Here is an 18854-nt window from a genome sequence, read left to right on the forward strand (position 1 = left end):
GGTCCTTAGTGGCAAGAATAAGCAGAGTAGCAATGCACTATCAGATTGTGCTGGACATAGATGATTTCCAGATAGAGCCACATCATGCACAAAATAGTGATTTCTACTGTCTTGCCACATTAAATAGATTCAAAAATATAAGTAAATTTCATGTCAACTACACCCTAGTGCTGACTATTCTTCAAGCCAAACTTTCTCTATTCACTCGGTTGTCATATCATCTTGACAGCTTCAAGCTTATGCAATCTACTTTAATCATTCAAAACATCAGTCAATTTAAAATATGCCACTTACCAAAAGAGTCAATCAAAATCATTCCCAGTCACCAGTAATTTTATCAGTAATTACACTTGATTAATACCTAGAGCATCAGTCAAACCAAAATGAACAGTTACAATTAACCCACAAATTACTGGTTGTTGTTTAATTAAACAGTTACACATATGGATTTTGTGATAAAAACAATAGTGATGCCATCAGCACTCCATTATTAAAGGGTAAATTGGACACCAAGTACTGCCAACCACACATGCACAGTTAAACACTGAAATCAGTAGCTGTCCGAAATACCCTGCTCCTCTAGAAGCTTTACTATAATAATATCTCACCAAGAGACTTCCCATTGAAAGGAATGGAACGGAGTGAAATTGCACCCAATAGATACCTACTAAAAGTAGGGCTGGTCTATTCAAGTTTGAATTGTTAACAGAATGGCAAGTTAATTACTGCCAACCAACCTTTCTGGCACTGAAAATTAACTTTTACAAGTGCAGAGTTTCATTCCTTTATATTTTAATTATTGTCGAAGATTTTAAAAATTAAAATTATGTAGATTTATTAAAACATTTATTTACCTCCTCTTTCTCTGAATCCCTCTATTTAGTTTGCTGTGCTTTATTTGGCATTGAATTAACTGTTCTAACATATATTTTGTTGTTTAGAGTCTACATGCCTCTGTAAGGATTCTTCAATCTGATTAGTTAAGGAAACAAATGACTGCTTATCCAATTCACACAGGTCTCAGATCCACTGTAGAGGACATCACATTGTTTTGGATTTCTAATAAACACAACTTAGAGTGTGCAAAAGCTCACAAAATCTTTGGGCAAGCGTTTTGAATCGCCAGCACAATCCATTTACTGCTGACTGCAAAATATGAGCCAATATTTATTTCTTACCCACTCATTCCAGTTCGGGGCACAGCCACCCCATTGACTAGTCTCCCTTTTTACTTCACTGTTTGCTCACATGTTAGTGTGAAGGTATACAGAAAGCAGGACCTTCATAGGATTGTTCACCATCCTGAGAACACCAATGGTTCATTGTCAGGGGACATGAGTGCAACACAGCAATATGCCAATATTCAGTTGCAACAGGTAACTTTTATGTGTCCCAACTACCCAAGGAGCAAGTACAGAAATCAGATAGTTGGTGCATTTGCTAAAAATACAATGTTGTTGTGGTGAGGAACTTTTTCTAGCCAGATAGCTGTTGTGGATAGCAAGATAGCAAGTTTGTAGAGTTTTTGCAAATATTTAATTTACTATCTGTAGGAAGGGCAATCTGTGCAACACAGTTTGTTCATAGACAACCCAAGCCCAGCAAAGTAGCACCCACATTCAATGTACAGTGTTCAAAACCATAAGCAGGATAGTTTTAGACAGAACACACCTATTAAAAATATCCAACCATTTTCTGAAGTGTGCGTGTGTGTGTCTGTATGTGTGTATGGGGGGAGGGGGGAGTTAAGAAAGTACATCAAGCATTAGTCTGGGCTGTAATAATGGTGTCAAATTAAAAGGTATTACAATAAAATTTCCCCAGAACTTTGGAGGAATTGTTAATATCAGCTGTGTTGCTGGGCAAAGGCTGGGTACTTTTTTTAAAAGGAAGGAAAAACCACAGCCAGGCTGACAATGAAGGACTGTGAGGATAACAAGGAACATAGATTAAGGCAAAATTTGCGGACAAATACAATAACAGTCCAACAGTCGATTTCCTGGTGAGAGAACACTTTTGCAAAAGAAAAATATTTTATTATGTTTGGCCTGCCCAGTTGAAAACTGTATTGCTCATGCATGCAAAATTGCCGGAAAAATTGTATAAATGGGTAGCTTACTTAAGGGATGCAGTGGCTGGCAGCAATCAATTTGTCACTGGATGAGTGACCTTTGACACTCTTCACTAACATATTGTACATATTTTATATTGCATCTCTGATGGTACAGCAAAACTTGAGCTGTTAATAATCCTTTAGTTAATAAAAAAGGATTGAGATTCTCCACTTAACAGTTATTTTAAGCTAACCCATTTAATACTGAACCTTAAATTGTAAACAAAACATGCTATAAAATGATACTGCACCATTATGTACAGTACAAATTAACTACATTTGACTTTAAAATACAGAAGCAACAGCTTTTATTTCACTGAGACGGCAAAGTTGCTCAGCCCTATCATTTACTTAATTATGCATAATAATCATATATAACATATAAGGAATATTTTACACTTTGTTACAACTGAGGAATGTCACAAATTACAGCAGTTAATAAAAAGGAACTAAAATAATTAACATGGACAAAATTTTAAAGTAACCTGAAGTGCAACAATGTACAGTACAAATTAAGGAAGGAAGAAAAGCAGTGTATACAGATTTAAAGCAAAACAAATAGCATTTAAAATAATGTACAACATTGGTCTCAAGAAAGTACAGTATTAAGTGTCACTGCCCATATTTCTTTTACAAAAGTCTTGTTCTTTTTTACTGAGAGTCTTGCTCATTTCAAATCTTCTAAATCAATTCTGAAGAACTTAATTTGCCAGTTGCCATCCAGGTACAGCTGGTCCATTGGTCACGTGACGCTGAAAAGTGTCTCATCCATCTGCCATCAGCAAGACATTTCGTACTAAACAGTAGACAATTCACCTCAGACATAGAAAAGTCTGACTTTGGAAGTACTTACAAGAAGGTCATCATCATAGAATTTGGTTTCTATGACTACATTACCACTGTTGGTTAAAAAAAAGCAAACTTAAAACAATTAGAATTACAATATTTAGAAGCTACATTTGTCAAAATCTCTAAATAATAGATTTAGCTCTTTGCTTTAATCCTAAGAGCTGAAGTAAAAGGCTTTTCTTATATACACAATTTATACTTTTCCTTTCTTCCTTTCCCACACTTAATCTATTGTCTGTGTCATTTATTAAATGAACATAATTCAATGTATTGTTGATCTCTCAATGTGTTATTTCCCAAACATCTTGAAACTTTTATTCAAAATATTAGGTTGTATAATGGAATAGCATAAACAAACAGTACTCTAGAGTGAGAGGATGTTGATTCAATCTTCCACTAAACTTGTAGTTAAAGATCTAGCAGAATTGTCTTGAAGCTTGTCTGCAGGTTTTTACCTTATCAACTGACAAAAATGCCATTCCTGATATAAAACTAACGAACATGCCTGACATTGCAAAATTTACTATTGTGCAAGAGACTAAACAAACAGGAAAGTAATGGGGATGATAGCATTGTGGTAATGTCACTGGATGAGTAACTCAGAGGGCCAGGCTAATGCTCTGGGGACTCAGGCTCAAATCCCACCATGGCTGCTGGTGAAATTTAAGTTCTATGAAAATAAACTAAAATTGAAAGCTAGTCTCAATAATTGTAACCATGAAACCATCATTGTTTTTTTTATAACAATCAATCTGGTTCAGTGATGTCCTTGAGGAAAGCTGTCCTTACTTGGTCTCACCTCTATGCGAATCCAGACCTACAACAATATGGTTAACTCTTAGCTGCTCTCAAGGGAAATTAGGGCAAAAAATGTTAGTCTAACCAGTGACACCCACATACCACGAACAAATGAAAAATAAAATTCTGATAGCCCTAAAGAAGGAATTTTAAAGGAGACCAAATTGATGGTTAGATAGCAGAACTCTTCGCAAGCTACTGAAATTACTCAATCCTCCTAATAGATACCTGTGTCAACAATGTTCAGGTTAAAAGCTTGAGATCAAAGGACAATACTTGCTTAAATTGAGAACATAGAAATTGATTAATGATCAGCTCCAAAGCTGGGCTGATTGCTTTGGAAGGCTTAAAAAAATGTCATGGAATCTTGGTACTCCAAGTTCTAGACATATCCAGCAGGCTAATTAGCATAAGGTGGGCTTCAACCTTTAAAGAGCCGAATAAGATACAAGGTTATTTATGTGTTTTCACTTAATCTTCAGTTAATTAATCTTGAATTGATATTTGTTTGCTTTGAAAAACTTTGTTTGCTTGAAATGCTCTTGTCAGCCTTTTTTGGGTGGAATGGTGATCATATTTCTGACAAGACTATCTTCAGTCAAATTGTGTAGCAGCAACTATGTAATTCCACTGTTAATCTAGTTATCTTTGTCCTCTTCTTTCCGCATTCACAAATGTAATGACCATTACAATATTCATATGATTAGTTGATCCTATTCTGAAGAGACCATATATAAAATAGGACAGAAGTTACAGGAATAAGCCTGCATTGTGCCTGTAACTGATAATGTAAATGTCTATTTAGGACCAAGTAACCAAAAGTCTACCTATCCCAGACAATGTATTCAATGTATCTGTAGTAGTAGCACGTTATATGGCCAACCACTGCTCATCGGCTGAACCCAGATATAACACACTGACTTTGGGACAGGTACTTCTATATGTTGTAAAATTATTCAGGCTATCCTGCCCGAAATAATGATCTTATTTTCAGGAGGGATGTTCTGCAGACATTAGGTAGGTTATTCAAAACTATGCTGTTAGACAGAGTTTCAGCACTTATACGCAGTCTGGTAGCACGGTAAAGGTTCAGATTTTGATAGACCTGTTTTACTGGGAGAGGGAACGGAAAAAGAAATATGACAGGAATAACACTGCAGAGCAAATACAAAAGTTGGTAGTCTGAAGGCAGAATTAGAGCCGGCTTAAGCATTGAGTTGCTTTAAATATGCTGTGGTGACAACACACCTGCAGCTTAATTTGGGTCACTTTGGAGAATGTTCTCAGCTGGTGGGATTTAAAACCGGGGACCAGCACTGGTACAATCTTAAAGTACAATGTGAAGCTGGTAGACATGAAGTAATTATCAATCGATGGTGACTACATCCATGGCTCTTGGCAGATTGCACCATGGTCTTGAAAAAATATGCAACCCAAAGTATCCAACCTACTGATTTGTTTGCCTGAGGATTCTAGGCCACAAAAGCCTGATTCTAATGACTCATCATTCATGATTGTAGGATGTAAACCAAAGTATTTATAAACATGGAGTGCTAGAGTCCACCAAAGGCATATACAGACAATGCACATTGTAGATTTAACATACTTTTACTCAGATGAAACAAGGTTTCACATATCTAAACTTTAAACAAAAATATAAATTACATAAATTATTTTTAGAGCAGAATCTTGATATTTATATCCATGACTAAGGCCATTGGTTTACCATGGTTGGTTAATCAAAATTATTTTCGGTGCACAGAATTCCGGGACTTCCATCCATGTCTTTGCGATAACATTTGTGGTGATGAATCCATTTTTCTTTGGTAACGAAAGGGACACAGAAAAAAAACTTTGCCAATCCTCATGGATAAACATATGGATGATATTGGAATAGTGTAGATTAGAGGGGCTTTAGATTGGTTCCACTGGTCGGCGCAACATCGAGGGCCGAAGGGCCTGTACTGCGCTGTAATGTTCTATGTTCTATGTTCAAGTAAAGCTCACAAACTTTAAAAAATTGGAAGTTCCATTAAAGTAAGAGCAAGTCAATTTGGAAAAACTAATTTCATTACTGAGCTCAGTTTTATCCAACTGGAATCAGTCACTAGAAGGATGCATCTCAGAAATCTGACCTTGAACGAGCTTATGTCAGGATTTAAACCCTATAGACACAAAAGTCAGTCCACCCAATGAGAGGAAAGTTCTTCGGAGTTTTATTCTGAAAATGCTGAGTTCAAATGTTCTCCACTGAGAGAAGTTCTCACAATTATGTTTGTGCCAATGTCAAGACCAAAGTTTTACCCAGTTTGGCACTGACAGCAAATAGAAACTGCTGTCATTCTGGATTTATGCATCTTGGATGCAACTCGAGCAGAGTTAATCCATTTAACATTGATTACTTTTGATTTTACCTGAAGTGCAATTCTTCCCTTCACTTCAAAGCTGGCACTGGCAAGTGTGAAAACTGAAGATGATGCGAGATTTTAATATGCCATGACTCGGGCTTCCACTTGAAGCTGACAAAACGGCTTAACTGCCGGTAAATGGGAGTCAAAATTGGAGATGGGTCAGGCTGCCATCATGGACCCACATTATGGCCACTGGTAAGTTTGGGGAGAGAGGGTATGGGGTTGCGGGAGAGCTAGCTTGTCCACTATCAGGAGACAGCCTGGGGATGGGGAGAACCAAGGTGGTCCTCTGCTCTGTCTAGTTTACAATGAATCTTTAAAAAAATTAACTGAGCCTCCTACGGCCACATTCTTTGCCATCACTTTTTCTGGTAGGTTCCACAGAGCAGCACATTGTCCAAATGACATCACCAGAACACGTAGAATTTCACCGAATATATAACATAGAAAAAGCTTTTCATCCAACAAACCCATGTTGGAATTTGTGCTCCACTCGAACCTCCTCCCACCCTTGCTCATTGAGCTCATCATCAGCTCAACCCTCTATTGCTTCTCCCTCAATGCTTATCTTGCCTAATCTTAAATCAATTTATACCAATTTCTGAGACTGATTCCTGTGGTAGGAATTCAACTTTTCACCACTTCCTGGTTAAAAGGAAGTTTCTTCTGAAGTAGCAACACTTTGTGTCTAGTCTTGCAGAAAATATTCATAACCGTAAATACCTCTATCAGGTCACTTCTCAGACATCTCTTTAAGAGAAGATACTGAGGAAAGAAATGCATTCACATAATGCTGTTTCTAAAGGGGCTATGCACACTTTGTCAATTCCCCATCGATTGTGCTGTGGGATAATTAAATAATTCAACATTAAACATTAATAGCTTTGAAGGAAGCAAATGTAGTTATGAGTATTAACAGCTTTAAAAGAATAGTTCTTCGAGCCCTTTCTCAGCATGATGATATGGGAAAGTAACAATCACACACTTAAAAGACCTTCACGGGATGGTTAAACAAAAGTGTGATAAGGAGCACAAACTTGAGCTGCCCCCAATCAGATAAAGAGAGTAGCTGCAACCTGTGCAATTATGCTGATTTAGTGAAATATGGTAAACAAAAGATATCGTACACAGCCTTTGTATGAGGGAGACACCCAGTAACAGCAGATTGTCCCTCCTAAGCATGCTTGTGAATAAAAGGGCCCGATTTTACCATTGCGTCGCGCCCAAAACGTGGTAAAGTCGGGTGTGAGGCCATTAACACGATCCACGCCCGCGCAGATGGCCACTTTACCGAGACCTGGGAATGGCCGCGATCTGATTCACGGTTTAAATGCATTTGCATGCAATTAAATTGAATTAATGAACTGCCCGCCCAACTTGATCAGCATTTCCCCCTTTACCATCGCGTTCGCCAATCCGGAATCACGTTGAAATGGACATGCTGAATAAAAGTCTGTTTCGGGCGCTCCAGCTGCTGAAGAGGGGAGTTCAGAGCTTCCAACGGCTCTCTGACTCAGATCGGTGGTGGGGGGTTGGGGGCGGGGGGGAGGCAGGTCAGATCATTTTCTGGTGAGGAGGGGGGGAGGGAGGAGGAAGGGGGGAGGGCGGAGGGGTCAGATGTACCGCTGGAGGTGGGGGGGGGGGGGGTTAAGAGAGTGAGGCCACATCATTCTCGGGGGTGGGGGAGAGAGGGGAGTGAGGCCAGATCGTTCTCTGGCAGGAAGGGGGAGAAGAGGAAATGAGGCCAGATCATTCTTGGAGAAAGGAGGGCGCAGGTCAGATGTACCTCTGGGGGGTGGGGGAAGAGGGGAGTGAGGCCAGATCATTCTTGGGGAGGGGGTGGGTGGGGAGGAAGAGTGAGGTCACATCATTCAGTGGGGGGGGGTGTGAGTGAGGCCAGATCGTTCTCCCGGGGGGGGGGGGGGGGGGGGGGGAGGAGAGGAGGGGGGGATTGAGGCCAGATCATTCTCTGGGTTTGGGGCGGGGGGGGGGGGGGGGGGCGGTGAGAGGAGGCAGGCTGGTAAGATGCATCTCTTGGGGGGGGGGAAAGGCCAGGTGGATCTCTGGTGGTGGTGGGGGGCGGGGGGGGGGGGGGGGGGGAGAGGGGGCCTGCTGCCACTCTGCGGGCGATCGGTGGGTGAGGAGGGGGCAGGGGTCATGATCGGTCTGGGTAACAGGGTGGGGGGGGTGGATAAGGGGGACAGTGATGTCTGTGGGGGCCATCGCTCCCGCTTTTCACTCCCGGGCACTTTCTCCGCTTTCTACGGCTCGGGAGCGATCTGACACGGGCGCACTTTTTCAAAATTTTTTCTAACTGCACATGCGCAGTTCAGAGCTCCGATCGTTTCGGGCGCGCTAAGCCCCGCCCACAGCGTGATTCAGACTCGTGATTTTTTTTTCAGGCTAAGTGCGTATGGGGCACCTGAAAGCTGATTTCCAAGTCGGATCTGAAATGCGCCCAGATTCAGCACTTAGAATGAAAATGGTAAAATCAGGCCCAAAGTCTCTGTTACTACAACTTAGTGACTTGAATGATTTCAACTTTTACCACAAGTTGGCGTAGCAAGCAGGAACCTTGCAATATTGGACACAGGCACCAGATTGAATGCTGATAGCAGAGGACTGGCGAGTATGCTCATTTACCACCCATCAGGTAGGGCAGTCAGCATTTGGAACAAGGAGCGAGTGGATCAGTTTGAGGATCCCAACCAGCATGAGTGTGAGTGTAGCAACCAAAGATAGCATGGTGCCAAGAGCATGAGCTGGTTCCTTGGTTAAATGAAAAAGGAAGGGATTATTGTCATTGTCCTTCTCGGCCTTTTGGCGAAGATCAAGTGTAGTATCGACATGCTGTGCTTGGTTGAAGTAATTAGGTTACATTTTAGCTTCATTTGAAGCAATTTTTAAAAGCGGCATCTCGGCCTTTTGGCTAAGATGCAAATGAGATCAAGCCTTGGAGGAGGTGCAATGCCTACTCCAATCAGCTTGGATAATGTAGATCAAGCCCAAGACAGGAGGTGAGAGCCCTGTCTTGTCAGCTTGGATCGGGAATGTCTCAACTTGTTGAGACTCTGGATTGGACTTGATTTGATTGAATTGGAATTTTTTAAAAAATTGTTTCTTGGATAAATTAGTGAGAAAACCGGTGCGGTAAAACCGTATAATCTATTTCCTTGTTTCCAGTGCAATGAAAAAACCAGTGTGGTAAAACAGTACTGAACACTTCTTAGTGTCGGGTAGAGTGAGGAAAAAGTAACCTGGAATGGAGAGGGATCCAGCTCCTATTAAGAAGGCAATAATTGTGGTTAGACCATCAACAGAACATTAGCCATGACAGAAAGAAATTTAGAGGGTCACCCAATGGATATTTGGCAAATAAGATGATAAGTAAAATGACTAAGGAAGGTTGTGATCTATCATGTATCCCAAACGAGCATTAGCAATGATGGGATAAACAGATGAAAAGGGATACTCAACTAATGCCCAATCAATATCAGAGAGGGAACATGAGACACACAGGGGGATTGGTCAGGTAAGATACAAAGGGTTTGAAATGCAGTACAGAGAGCAGTGATGGCAGAAGCTCAGGCAACGTGAGCTTTGGTCATTTTAATTGCCCCTGTAGATTGAAGTCTTGAAGATTATTCTCTCCTCCCCCACTGCAACTGAAGTTTCGTTTAGAGTAGGAAAGTTTTAAGATAAATGTTATAGGAATGGAAATATATCAATCTTTGTGTGTGTGTGTGCTTGTGTGCAATGAAGACTTTGTGAACTTTAATGTATTTTCTTCATTAAATTGTCACTTGTCTGTGGAGTTTCAGCACTTTTGAGTTAAATACCTCACAATGAGTTGGATTATAAGGACAATATAATGAAACAAACTGATGTTGATTCTAAGCCAAAAAAATCACAATTTGAATGTACTCTAAGGATACAACAGGTTTTTCTGTATATAAAAAGAATCAGTCTTTGCAACACCCTCTTGGAGACTAGCAGGGAGTTAACTCTTTCTGAAAGCAGCTTGAACTGTTAGACTGATGAATTAATCCATTCCACCTCAAGCACAATGGACCCTTGTGCTTTATTTAGAATTTTTTGGCAGAGTTAAAGAAGGCAGCTCAATAACACGGAGGATAATTTTAATATTGAAAAAAGTCAGGCACAATAATTTACTGGGTTACCTTTGAGAAAATAAAAAAGTTGTTTAAGGGAAAGAAGACATAGAATCAAAACAGGCTAATACCTGGAATCAAATAGGAATGTTGGATTTCTGTTTTAAAGATATTGGGGGCGATTCTCCCAAAGAAATTCTGAACGTCGAATTCACGTGAAAACTGGAGTAAATCACACTGTTTTTTTCAGTGGGAGTTCAGAGAAGAATCTCCCGCACTCTGCGTACTCGCGTAAATCAGGTAAAAAAAATCAGGGCAGGGCAATTCAGCTACTTATGTCCAAGGAGTGAACATTACAGCAGAATGGACAAATGTTCCCCCATTTATCTGGGGACTGGGATTAGAGGGGCAATACTGTTAAGAGTGTTGTATAGATGTAATTAATCAACTTGGTTGTAGAAATACACTGTTTTAATTTGTGAATGTCCAGGTACCAGAAGCCCAATAGGTACCCAGCCACCATGTCACTGCACCCAGATAGATAATTAGAAGTGGAGAATTCAAAGTGATATTACATGATGTTACAATGGTTATGCTGGAGGTGGCTTACAATTTCACCAACTTCATCCTGACCTTACTGGTTGACTGGGCAAAACTTAAGTTCAGTGCTTATGCTTGCGAGGCAGCAAAAGTGACTAGATGGACTGTGATTCATTGCGCAGGGAACCAAATAAATTTGCAGCTATACAAGATCGGGGATGGTATACTGGAGGGATTAAAATCATTCATGTGACTGGCTCACAGTCTGGGGCAGCACATATGGCATGCTGGCTCAGGACCTGTGGAGGAGGACTTTCATCTTGCAGGCAGGGCCCTAAGAATTCAATCAATGGTGGGCTAATACATTAAAAAACTATGACCCCCGAGTCAATTAGCTTGAGTAGCAGTGGAAAGAGCCCTGATCACGATCAGGAGGTCATTGGAACAAAGCTGTTAGGAATCAAGAGAGGAAAGGGGCAGTTGAATCTGGCCATAGCCATGAGATTGGAGAATTCAGTGAATAATTGAGCCAAAATGACAAAAATGCAGTAGAACTGGTGGGAAGTAGGGAGAGTAACAGCAGCTGTTGCATCCATTGTGGTCTTAATAGTTATCATCTGCATTTTTTATCAGAGATAGATGATATTCCAAGGAGTTCAAAAAAGGTATGCCTCTCAGGAAATACAATGTCAGGAACATCAATGAAGATTTTGCAATTTAATGAAATTATAGTTCCAAGCCTAGCTGAGGTCAATGGGACTTGAGCAAAGTCGGAAGAACCGAAGCCCACTGGTCGTTCGTGAATTCCCCAGAGTTTCTACTGGGCAAAGGATTTTGGGAATGGCCTACCTGAGCCAGCTAGTGCCTGACCAGGAGGGCCAAAAGGAGGGACTGGAATGGGGTAGTTGAAATAATTCTACATTAAACATTAAGTTTTGCGGTAGGCAAATGTAGTTTATGAGCATTAACAGCATTAAAATAATAGTTTTTAGAGTTTTTTCTCAGCATGATGATATGGAAAAGTAACAATCACAAACTTAATGACCTTCACAGGACGGATAAGCAGAAGTGAGATAAGAAGCACAAACTTGTGCTATCCCCCAAATCAGATGAGAGTAGCTGCAACCTATACAATTCGGCTCATTTAGCGAAATATGGCAACCAAAATATGGTACACAGCCTTTATATAAGGGAGACACGCTTAGGAGGACCCTCACATATCAGACACCAGCACCGGATCGAACACTGTCATCGTCGGTTTTAACTCAGCGTTGGGTGGTGGGACTCTCCATGCCGGGACCACAACATGCAAACCGCTGCCTAATCAAGGGACCTGGTGGGTAGGGCCAGCAGGAATCCATTCCTTGATGCAGACCCTTCCTCCCACACCCTTCCTTTGTGAACCCACCCCTCCAGGAAACAGGCAAAATCCCCCTTCACTTACATTAAATCCAGCTCATTGGGTTCAACAATTTACCCTCATTTAAAAAAACTTTTTTTGTATGGCAGCTGTTGGCCACCTACACTGCTTACCGATGTGGTAAAAGATTGAAATCATTCAGCGTGTCACACTCCCGCCTGATTAAATGCTGGGGTCGAGCAGGGGTCATGAGGTGATCGCGGGAGCAGCTCGCTTTCTCAAACTCTGGTGCTACTCATCTTTTAATTCTTTCTTTTTTCCTAATGCATGACCTGTGATTAATATATATAATTTTTGTGCAATGTTTCTGTAAAATCCTAGTTAACTTCTTTGACTGCAGGGAGCCGAATTAAGTCGAAGCAATGCTTGTCAGTGTTGCATTCAGAGCTGACTTGGATGGGGCCTGGTTCACAGTGGCGCCGTCCCTGGTGAGCACGCCCATGCTCGGGAGGTGCTGTTGGCACCAAGATGAAGACCGTTTTAATGAGTAAAAATGTGGAAGACGTATTCTGATCCTGATCCCCAGCAGATTATGGGGCAAACTTTCCTGTTCCACCTGCCATGGGAATCGTAGCGGGTGAGGGGCGGACCATGGAAAGGTCCGTTGACGCGGGTGGGATTTTCCAGTTCGGGGCGGCCAGAAAATCCTGCCCTATGAGTGTTCACCAAGAGGAACTGTGAGATATCCTACAGAGAATGATTGATGTGGAGATGATAATCCTTTCAGTCGAGGAGATGGTTTCCTCAGGGAACGCTCACCTTTGACTCTTGGAAATTCTGCTGCACGGTGTGTCTAACATCCTATTTAAGTTGAGGGGACATGGCCAGACATGTCTGTGAGCGAGTTCCCCGGGGGGAGGAAGAGCTGTGGTGAGATTCCTGGCTGATTTTGAGAACTGGCTGCTATGCTTTCACAATCTCGATTTGAGGGCTGGGTGGCCTGAGCTCGATGAAGCACAATTAATTCGGTTTTCAAGGCCTGGGGTCAGATGGAGACCCTGACCACTGGCCTTTTATCATCTTGACCTCTGTGCTTAACAAAAGGGGCGGATCACTCCCCACCCAATGGACTCATCTGGGCTCTGGGACAATAACATGATTGGGGTGTGGAGATTTGATTAAATTCTGGATGATTCCAGGGTGCTCCGCGATGATCTGGTAATGGCTTCTGCCTTTACTTACTCTGTGGATGTCTTATAATCCTACAGCTTGTTGTTAATCCTGAAATTCGGTCCCTTATGATTTTGCTCCTGATAATGTGATGTTGTATTTTATCTTGATACGGGGATGTGTTGAACTCAGAGGCTAAGGATTTCTTTTCCTATTATCATGTAAATTCAGGATCATTATATTTAATATTCTTGTCGATGACTCTTCCACTGGTGTACTCTGGCAATGGGAGGGAAATGAGACTTCCTTTCTCTGGCAGGGGAGGGGGGTTCGCCACCTTCTTTCTTTTTCCAGTTGGGGGGGTTGTACATTTTAAAGATAGCGCAGTACATATTTCACTGTTTTTTTCTTAATTTGTTGTAGTTTTTGCATTTGCACAGAAGGAGTACATTCTTTTGCAGTATGCTTTGTTTTAGTTATAGAAAAGATGAGTAGCGCCGCAGCAGGGTGGTGAGTGGATGGATAGATGTAGACCTTGAATCCTCATTTTAGTTGAGAGAAGCCCCCCATCAAAACTATTGGTGTTGTGTTTTTCGCTAGTTATTCTGGGTCTAAGTAATCCTGTGCTTATCTTATGGTGGTGCAGACAAACTAAATATCCTGGAGTGGACTGGACTTCTTTTCCTTGCCGTAGGCACTTCTGGTTCATTGGGAGCGTGGGAAGGTGTGTGGTGGTGCACTCTGAACACATTTGATAGGACTTTGAGTTTCAAGTGTCCAGGGACTGGTTTTCTGAGGTTACTTGACTGGGTAGGCAGAGTTACTTGGGAGGGGAATCTTCTTGGTATGGGGGTCCCCTTTGTGTAGAGGGAGAACTGCATTTAGGGGCATCCCCTGTCTCGATGTTACCTTCCAGTGTACTTTGTCCTGAGAGACTCTCTTCCTATCTTGTTGCTCCCAGAAAGCGTGTGCACTATAGGGCCATGTTTTTTGTGGCCTCGTCCTGTTGTCCTGATTCCCCACACTCTTTCCTATTGTCCTTTCAATATCTGTACAAAAGGAGGTACTGACCACAGCAGCAGAGATAATATGTCTGATTCCTTTAATTATTTGTATTAATGTATGCATGTGAAATTATGATCATTCTGTACTGTGCTGAATTCTTGGAATTTATTGCATATCGTATTGAATATAAAGTTGAAAGTTCTCAATAAAAACATTATTTAAAAAAAAACACTTTCCCCAATCCAAAGATGAAGTGAGTTTTTCTCTTCACAAATGCTGCCAAACTTGCTGAATACATCCAGCGTTTTCTGTGTTTATTTCACACGTCCAATTATTGGGCGGTAACCCAAGATAAGGCAAGATAAAAAGTGAAACTTATTCTAAACAAGTATGAAGAAAATGCACACTTGAGGCAAATATATAACTGAGGATACTTCATAGCAAGACACAGTTATGAAGGATGATGACAGGATAAACTTCCTGAAATAGCATTTTAAAACTATGTAACCAATTCTGATAACAGAAGAGAATTCCTTAATATAGTTGCCAATAGAAAAGGTTGTGCTTTGTTTTTTAAAACAAACACTTCTTCCCATTTACTTGTTCAGGTATAACCTTACCTTTTGTTCAGGAATGAGTTTACCTTTTGTATATGGGAGGGCAGTTTGCCATTGTCTTTGGTTTTATTCTTTTATTTAAATTATGCAGGTGTGGAAAGTGAATTCCTTTGCACTAAGAGGCGAGACAGATTTTTCATGTTGCCATGCAGATTATTACAAAAAGCACAGAAGATGAAGAAAATTCTGGCCCTACACTGTAAATTTTCACTGCAAAAAGCATGCTTCACTCCTTAACACTTTCTTCTAAGTAACACAAAATGGCTTCCAATATCAAATATATATCTAACTTCAAATCAGAAATATGGATGAGACAAAGATGAATCAAGTAAAAAAAAATATTTTCACCAGTTATTAATATTCCATGTACACATAGGAGCTGTATCTAACAGCAATTGATTACAATATTAGGCTTGCAACCTTGCTATAATATTTGACCCCAAGATGAGTTCCTGACTCCATATCCATGCCACTGCTAAGCCCATCCATTTATACCTCCGTAACAGCATGCGACTCATCCTGTCTCAGCTCATCCACTGGTGGAACATTCATCCATGCTTTTGTAACCTCTGTACTTGATTATTCCAATGCACTCCTGGCTGGCCTCCACATTGTACCATCCATAAATTTGAGGTCAAGCTTCCGCAGTCCAAGTTCTATTCGCTTATCAGCCCTATACTTGCTGACCTAGATTGACTCCCGGTCGAGCAACGCCTCAAGTTTAAAATTCTCATCCTCGTTTCCAAATCTCTCCATAGCCTCACTCCTCCCTATCTCTGCAATTTCCTCAAACCCTACAACCCTCAACTAATTCTGCCAACTTAAGCCTCCCTGATTTTAATTACTCCAACTATCTAGGCCCTCAACATTCGAATTCTCTCCCTAATCCTCTTTGCCTCTCTTTCTTCCTTTAAGATGCTCCTTAAAATCCAATACATTGGCCATTTGTCATAAGATTGCCTTGAATGACTTGGTGTCAAATTTTGCTTTATAATGTTTCTGTGAAGTGCCTTGGGACATTTAATTACATTAAACGTGCTATATAAATACAAGTAGTTATTACTGTTTCAAGGACTTATGGAAAAGGATAAAATAAAACCAGATGTGAACAAACTCAACCGAAAGAGGGGAAAATTTTAATGAATGGCAAGATATTTGACACAAGTGGATTGGAATAAAATTTAAAAAAAAGAACTGGATAAATACTTGAAGTGGAAAAATTTGCAGGGAGTGGGACCAAGTGAATGACTCTTTCAAAAAGTCTAACACAGGCACAGGGGAAAAGAACCTTATTTTATGTAGTATCATTCAAAGACAGCAGCTGAAGTACTGTATAAGACTGATCATAGTTACAAAAGAAGCACACGAACATCTAAATCATGCAATGAATTTGTACTACAAGCTTTTAGAAAGGCAACTATCCAATGTTATCTTCCTTGGTTAATTTAGGGATTTTTTAGAGGTGGTAAGCACAAGGATAGTGTATATCAAGAATTTGGTAAAGAAATCAGGAACTCAGAAAAAAAATAAAAGAAAATGAGGTGGAAGTTTACTTTTCTTATGATCAACATAACCTTTTCATAATACAAATTCAATAACACACTAATAAAAAACATTGTATCACAGGTCACTTACGTTAACACATTAGCTGGCATCATCTGTGATTCTGGTGCTGCTTCTATTAGTGATTGCCAAGTGTTTGTGGAGTTAGGGATGACAAAGCCAAATTCAAAAAACCATTCTAGAAAAAAAATATAGAAATAAGTTTTCATAAAGATTAAATATAACGAGTACCATCTCATTAAATATTTACAATTATTTAATTTTACAGGGTCTCTTCCGGCATTTCTTATGGCTAATACAGGATTTGAAGCACAGTTCTTGATGCTTTTGTGGCATCACTATGAAATTTTCGATGGACAATTTTCCGGTGCTTAATACTTACCAAATGGAAGATCACATACTGCTTCAAAAAATCAAGAGTTCAATTGGTACAGTGCAAATTTGTAACTGAGTTCTCATCAATTCTCTAACTACACAAATGAGTCAAACAGGTGACTATTGACAATAAAACTGATCCCTCGTCTTTTTTTGTTAATCTGTTTTACATACTTTTCCGTGTCAGGAATTTATTCTGCCTACATGGCTTGCTCCTCGTGTGTTTTAATCTGTACAATTTCGAGGATTGGAATATTTCTCTTCAGTTTGATTACCAAAACTGACAAGAATATTCAAAATGCAGTTTGACCAACATTGTACAGTTTTGGCAATGACATACTCTAACTTGTACAGTACCATTTTAGCTACATGGATCAGCATTCTCTTTGTTCTATTTATAGCTGCTATGCAATGAACAAACATGTTAAATATCAAGTTTAATACGCCTGTATTTCTTTCAACTCAATTTGTTACTGCAGCACTATTCATAAAGAGTGTATGTTGCTCAATGTTTAATCTAGCATGCATATTCAATTTTATTTATCACAAATCCTTCCACTTATCTTTTAAACCAATTCATTTTGTGGATCGTTTATTGCCTTCTTAAGGGTTGACTACTCTCATAACCCACCTCTCCTTCCAGTATATTAAAACATTTCCATTACATTTATGAATCCAAGCCGTTAGTATAAATTAGAAAGTCAATAACAAAAAACCAATCCTTTAGGTGCTGCACACTCCACATTACTCTCCCATTGCTTCTCCAAAGCTCCAGTTTACCATTCAGCTATTTTCTTATCCCAGATTCTAACTTTAAGCCTCAGTCACCTTATTCTTTAGTTTCCTTTTCTGGAAGAACATTGTCAAACATTTTCTGGAATATTTATATGCCATAGAGTAAGGATTTTCATAGCCTTTCATGGTAAAGGATATCAATCCCTCTAAATGTCTAAGAATTTAATCAAGCAGAATCTTTCCAGAAATACAAAAGCAAAAATACTGCAGATACTGGAAATTGGAAATGAAAATGCTGGAAATACTCAGCAGGTTGGCAGCACCTGTGGAGTGAGAAACAGGGTAAATATTTCAGACTAATGATCTTTCATGAGGACTGATGAAGTGCAAACTATGAGAACTTCTGGCATGTCAATTCCATTCTCCAGAAATAATTTTCGACCTAGCTTGGTTTTATGAAGAAATTATTCTTGGAAAAGCAAGATGGCTGGTGATATCAGTGATAGCCTATTTGTTCAAGTGCATAAAGTTGGTTGTTTTAAGAATTGAGAATATTATTGCAATTAACTTAAAAAGCAGGAAAGATTATTGCAAAACCCAGACAAAGACTCCTTGTCCGCATCCATGTAGAGAATAAAAAGTTGGTAAAAAAAAAGAACAAATAAAGCATTCTCATAGAAGTTTGAGAGAGTAGATTTGGGCACAAGTAAACTTTTGCAGGGCTCTGATTTTGAATCAATGCTATTCATCATCTTTACAGTTTGAAGGAAGGCATTAAATAGTACCATTCTCAAGATTGTAGATAAACAGAAATCTGTACCAGAGTTGGGGATTTGAATTTTTTTTTATAGACTGATTCAATCAATTAAGGGAACTGTACCAATGTATGACAGATTTCCTTTGCTATCAGTAAGTACAGTGGGTTTGGAAAATTCCACCCACGTGTATACAGCTGTCTGTTAAATGTTACAAAGCATGAGGGATTCCAAGTTATAATGCTATCAATACGTTCATTAAATATAAACCTAACAACACCATACCTAAGCAGCCCACAGCTTTAATACAGCTGCACTTAGTAGCATTATTGCCAGTTACAAATTCCATACATTGCAGGGATACTGAGGTGCTGGAGAAGGGACAGAGGACAATAATCAAATGTTTTTGGGAGCTATTTATCAGAATAGGTCCAAGGGCTTTTGGGTACGT

General features: G+C 40.0%; 1 protein-coding gene across 1 annotated transcript in view; it reads right to left on the reverse strand.

Moving 5' to 3' along the window:
- Nucleotides 1–238: 238 nt before the first annotated feature.
- The window catches only part of pde6d (phosphodiesterase 6D, cGMP-specific, rod, delta), a 60696-nt gene continuing 42080 nt past the window's right edge, over nucleotides 239–18854 (reverse strand). Inside the window, exons 4-5 of the mRNA XM_078207915.1 lie at nucleotides 16611–16716; nucleotides 239–3012 (exon numbers count right to left, since the gene is read on the reverse strand). Coding sequence (XP_078064041.1) covers nucleotides 2931–3012; nucleotides 16611–16716 — 188 coding nt within the window. The 3' untranslated portion in view covers nucleotides 239–2930. The remainder of the gene's footprint in view (nucleotides 3013–16610; nucleotides 16717–18854) is intronic.

This window comes from Mustelus asterias, chromosome 3 (assembly GCF_964213995.1).
Source record: "Mustelus asterias chromosome 3, sMusAst1.hap1.1, whole genome shotgun sequence".
NCBI lineage: Eukaryota > Metazoa > Chordata > Chondrichthyes > Carcharhiniformes > Triakidae > Mustelus > Mustelus asterias.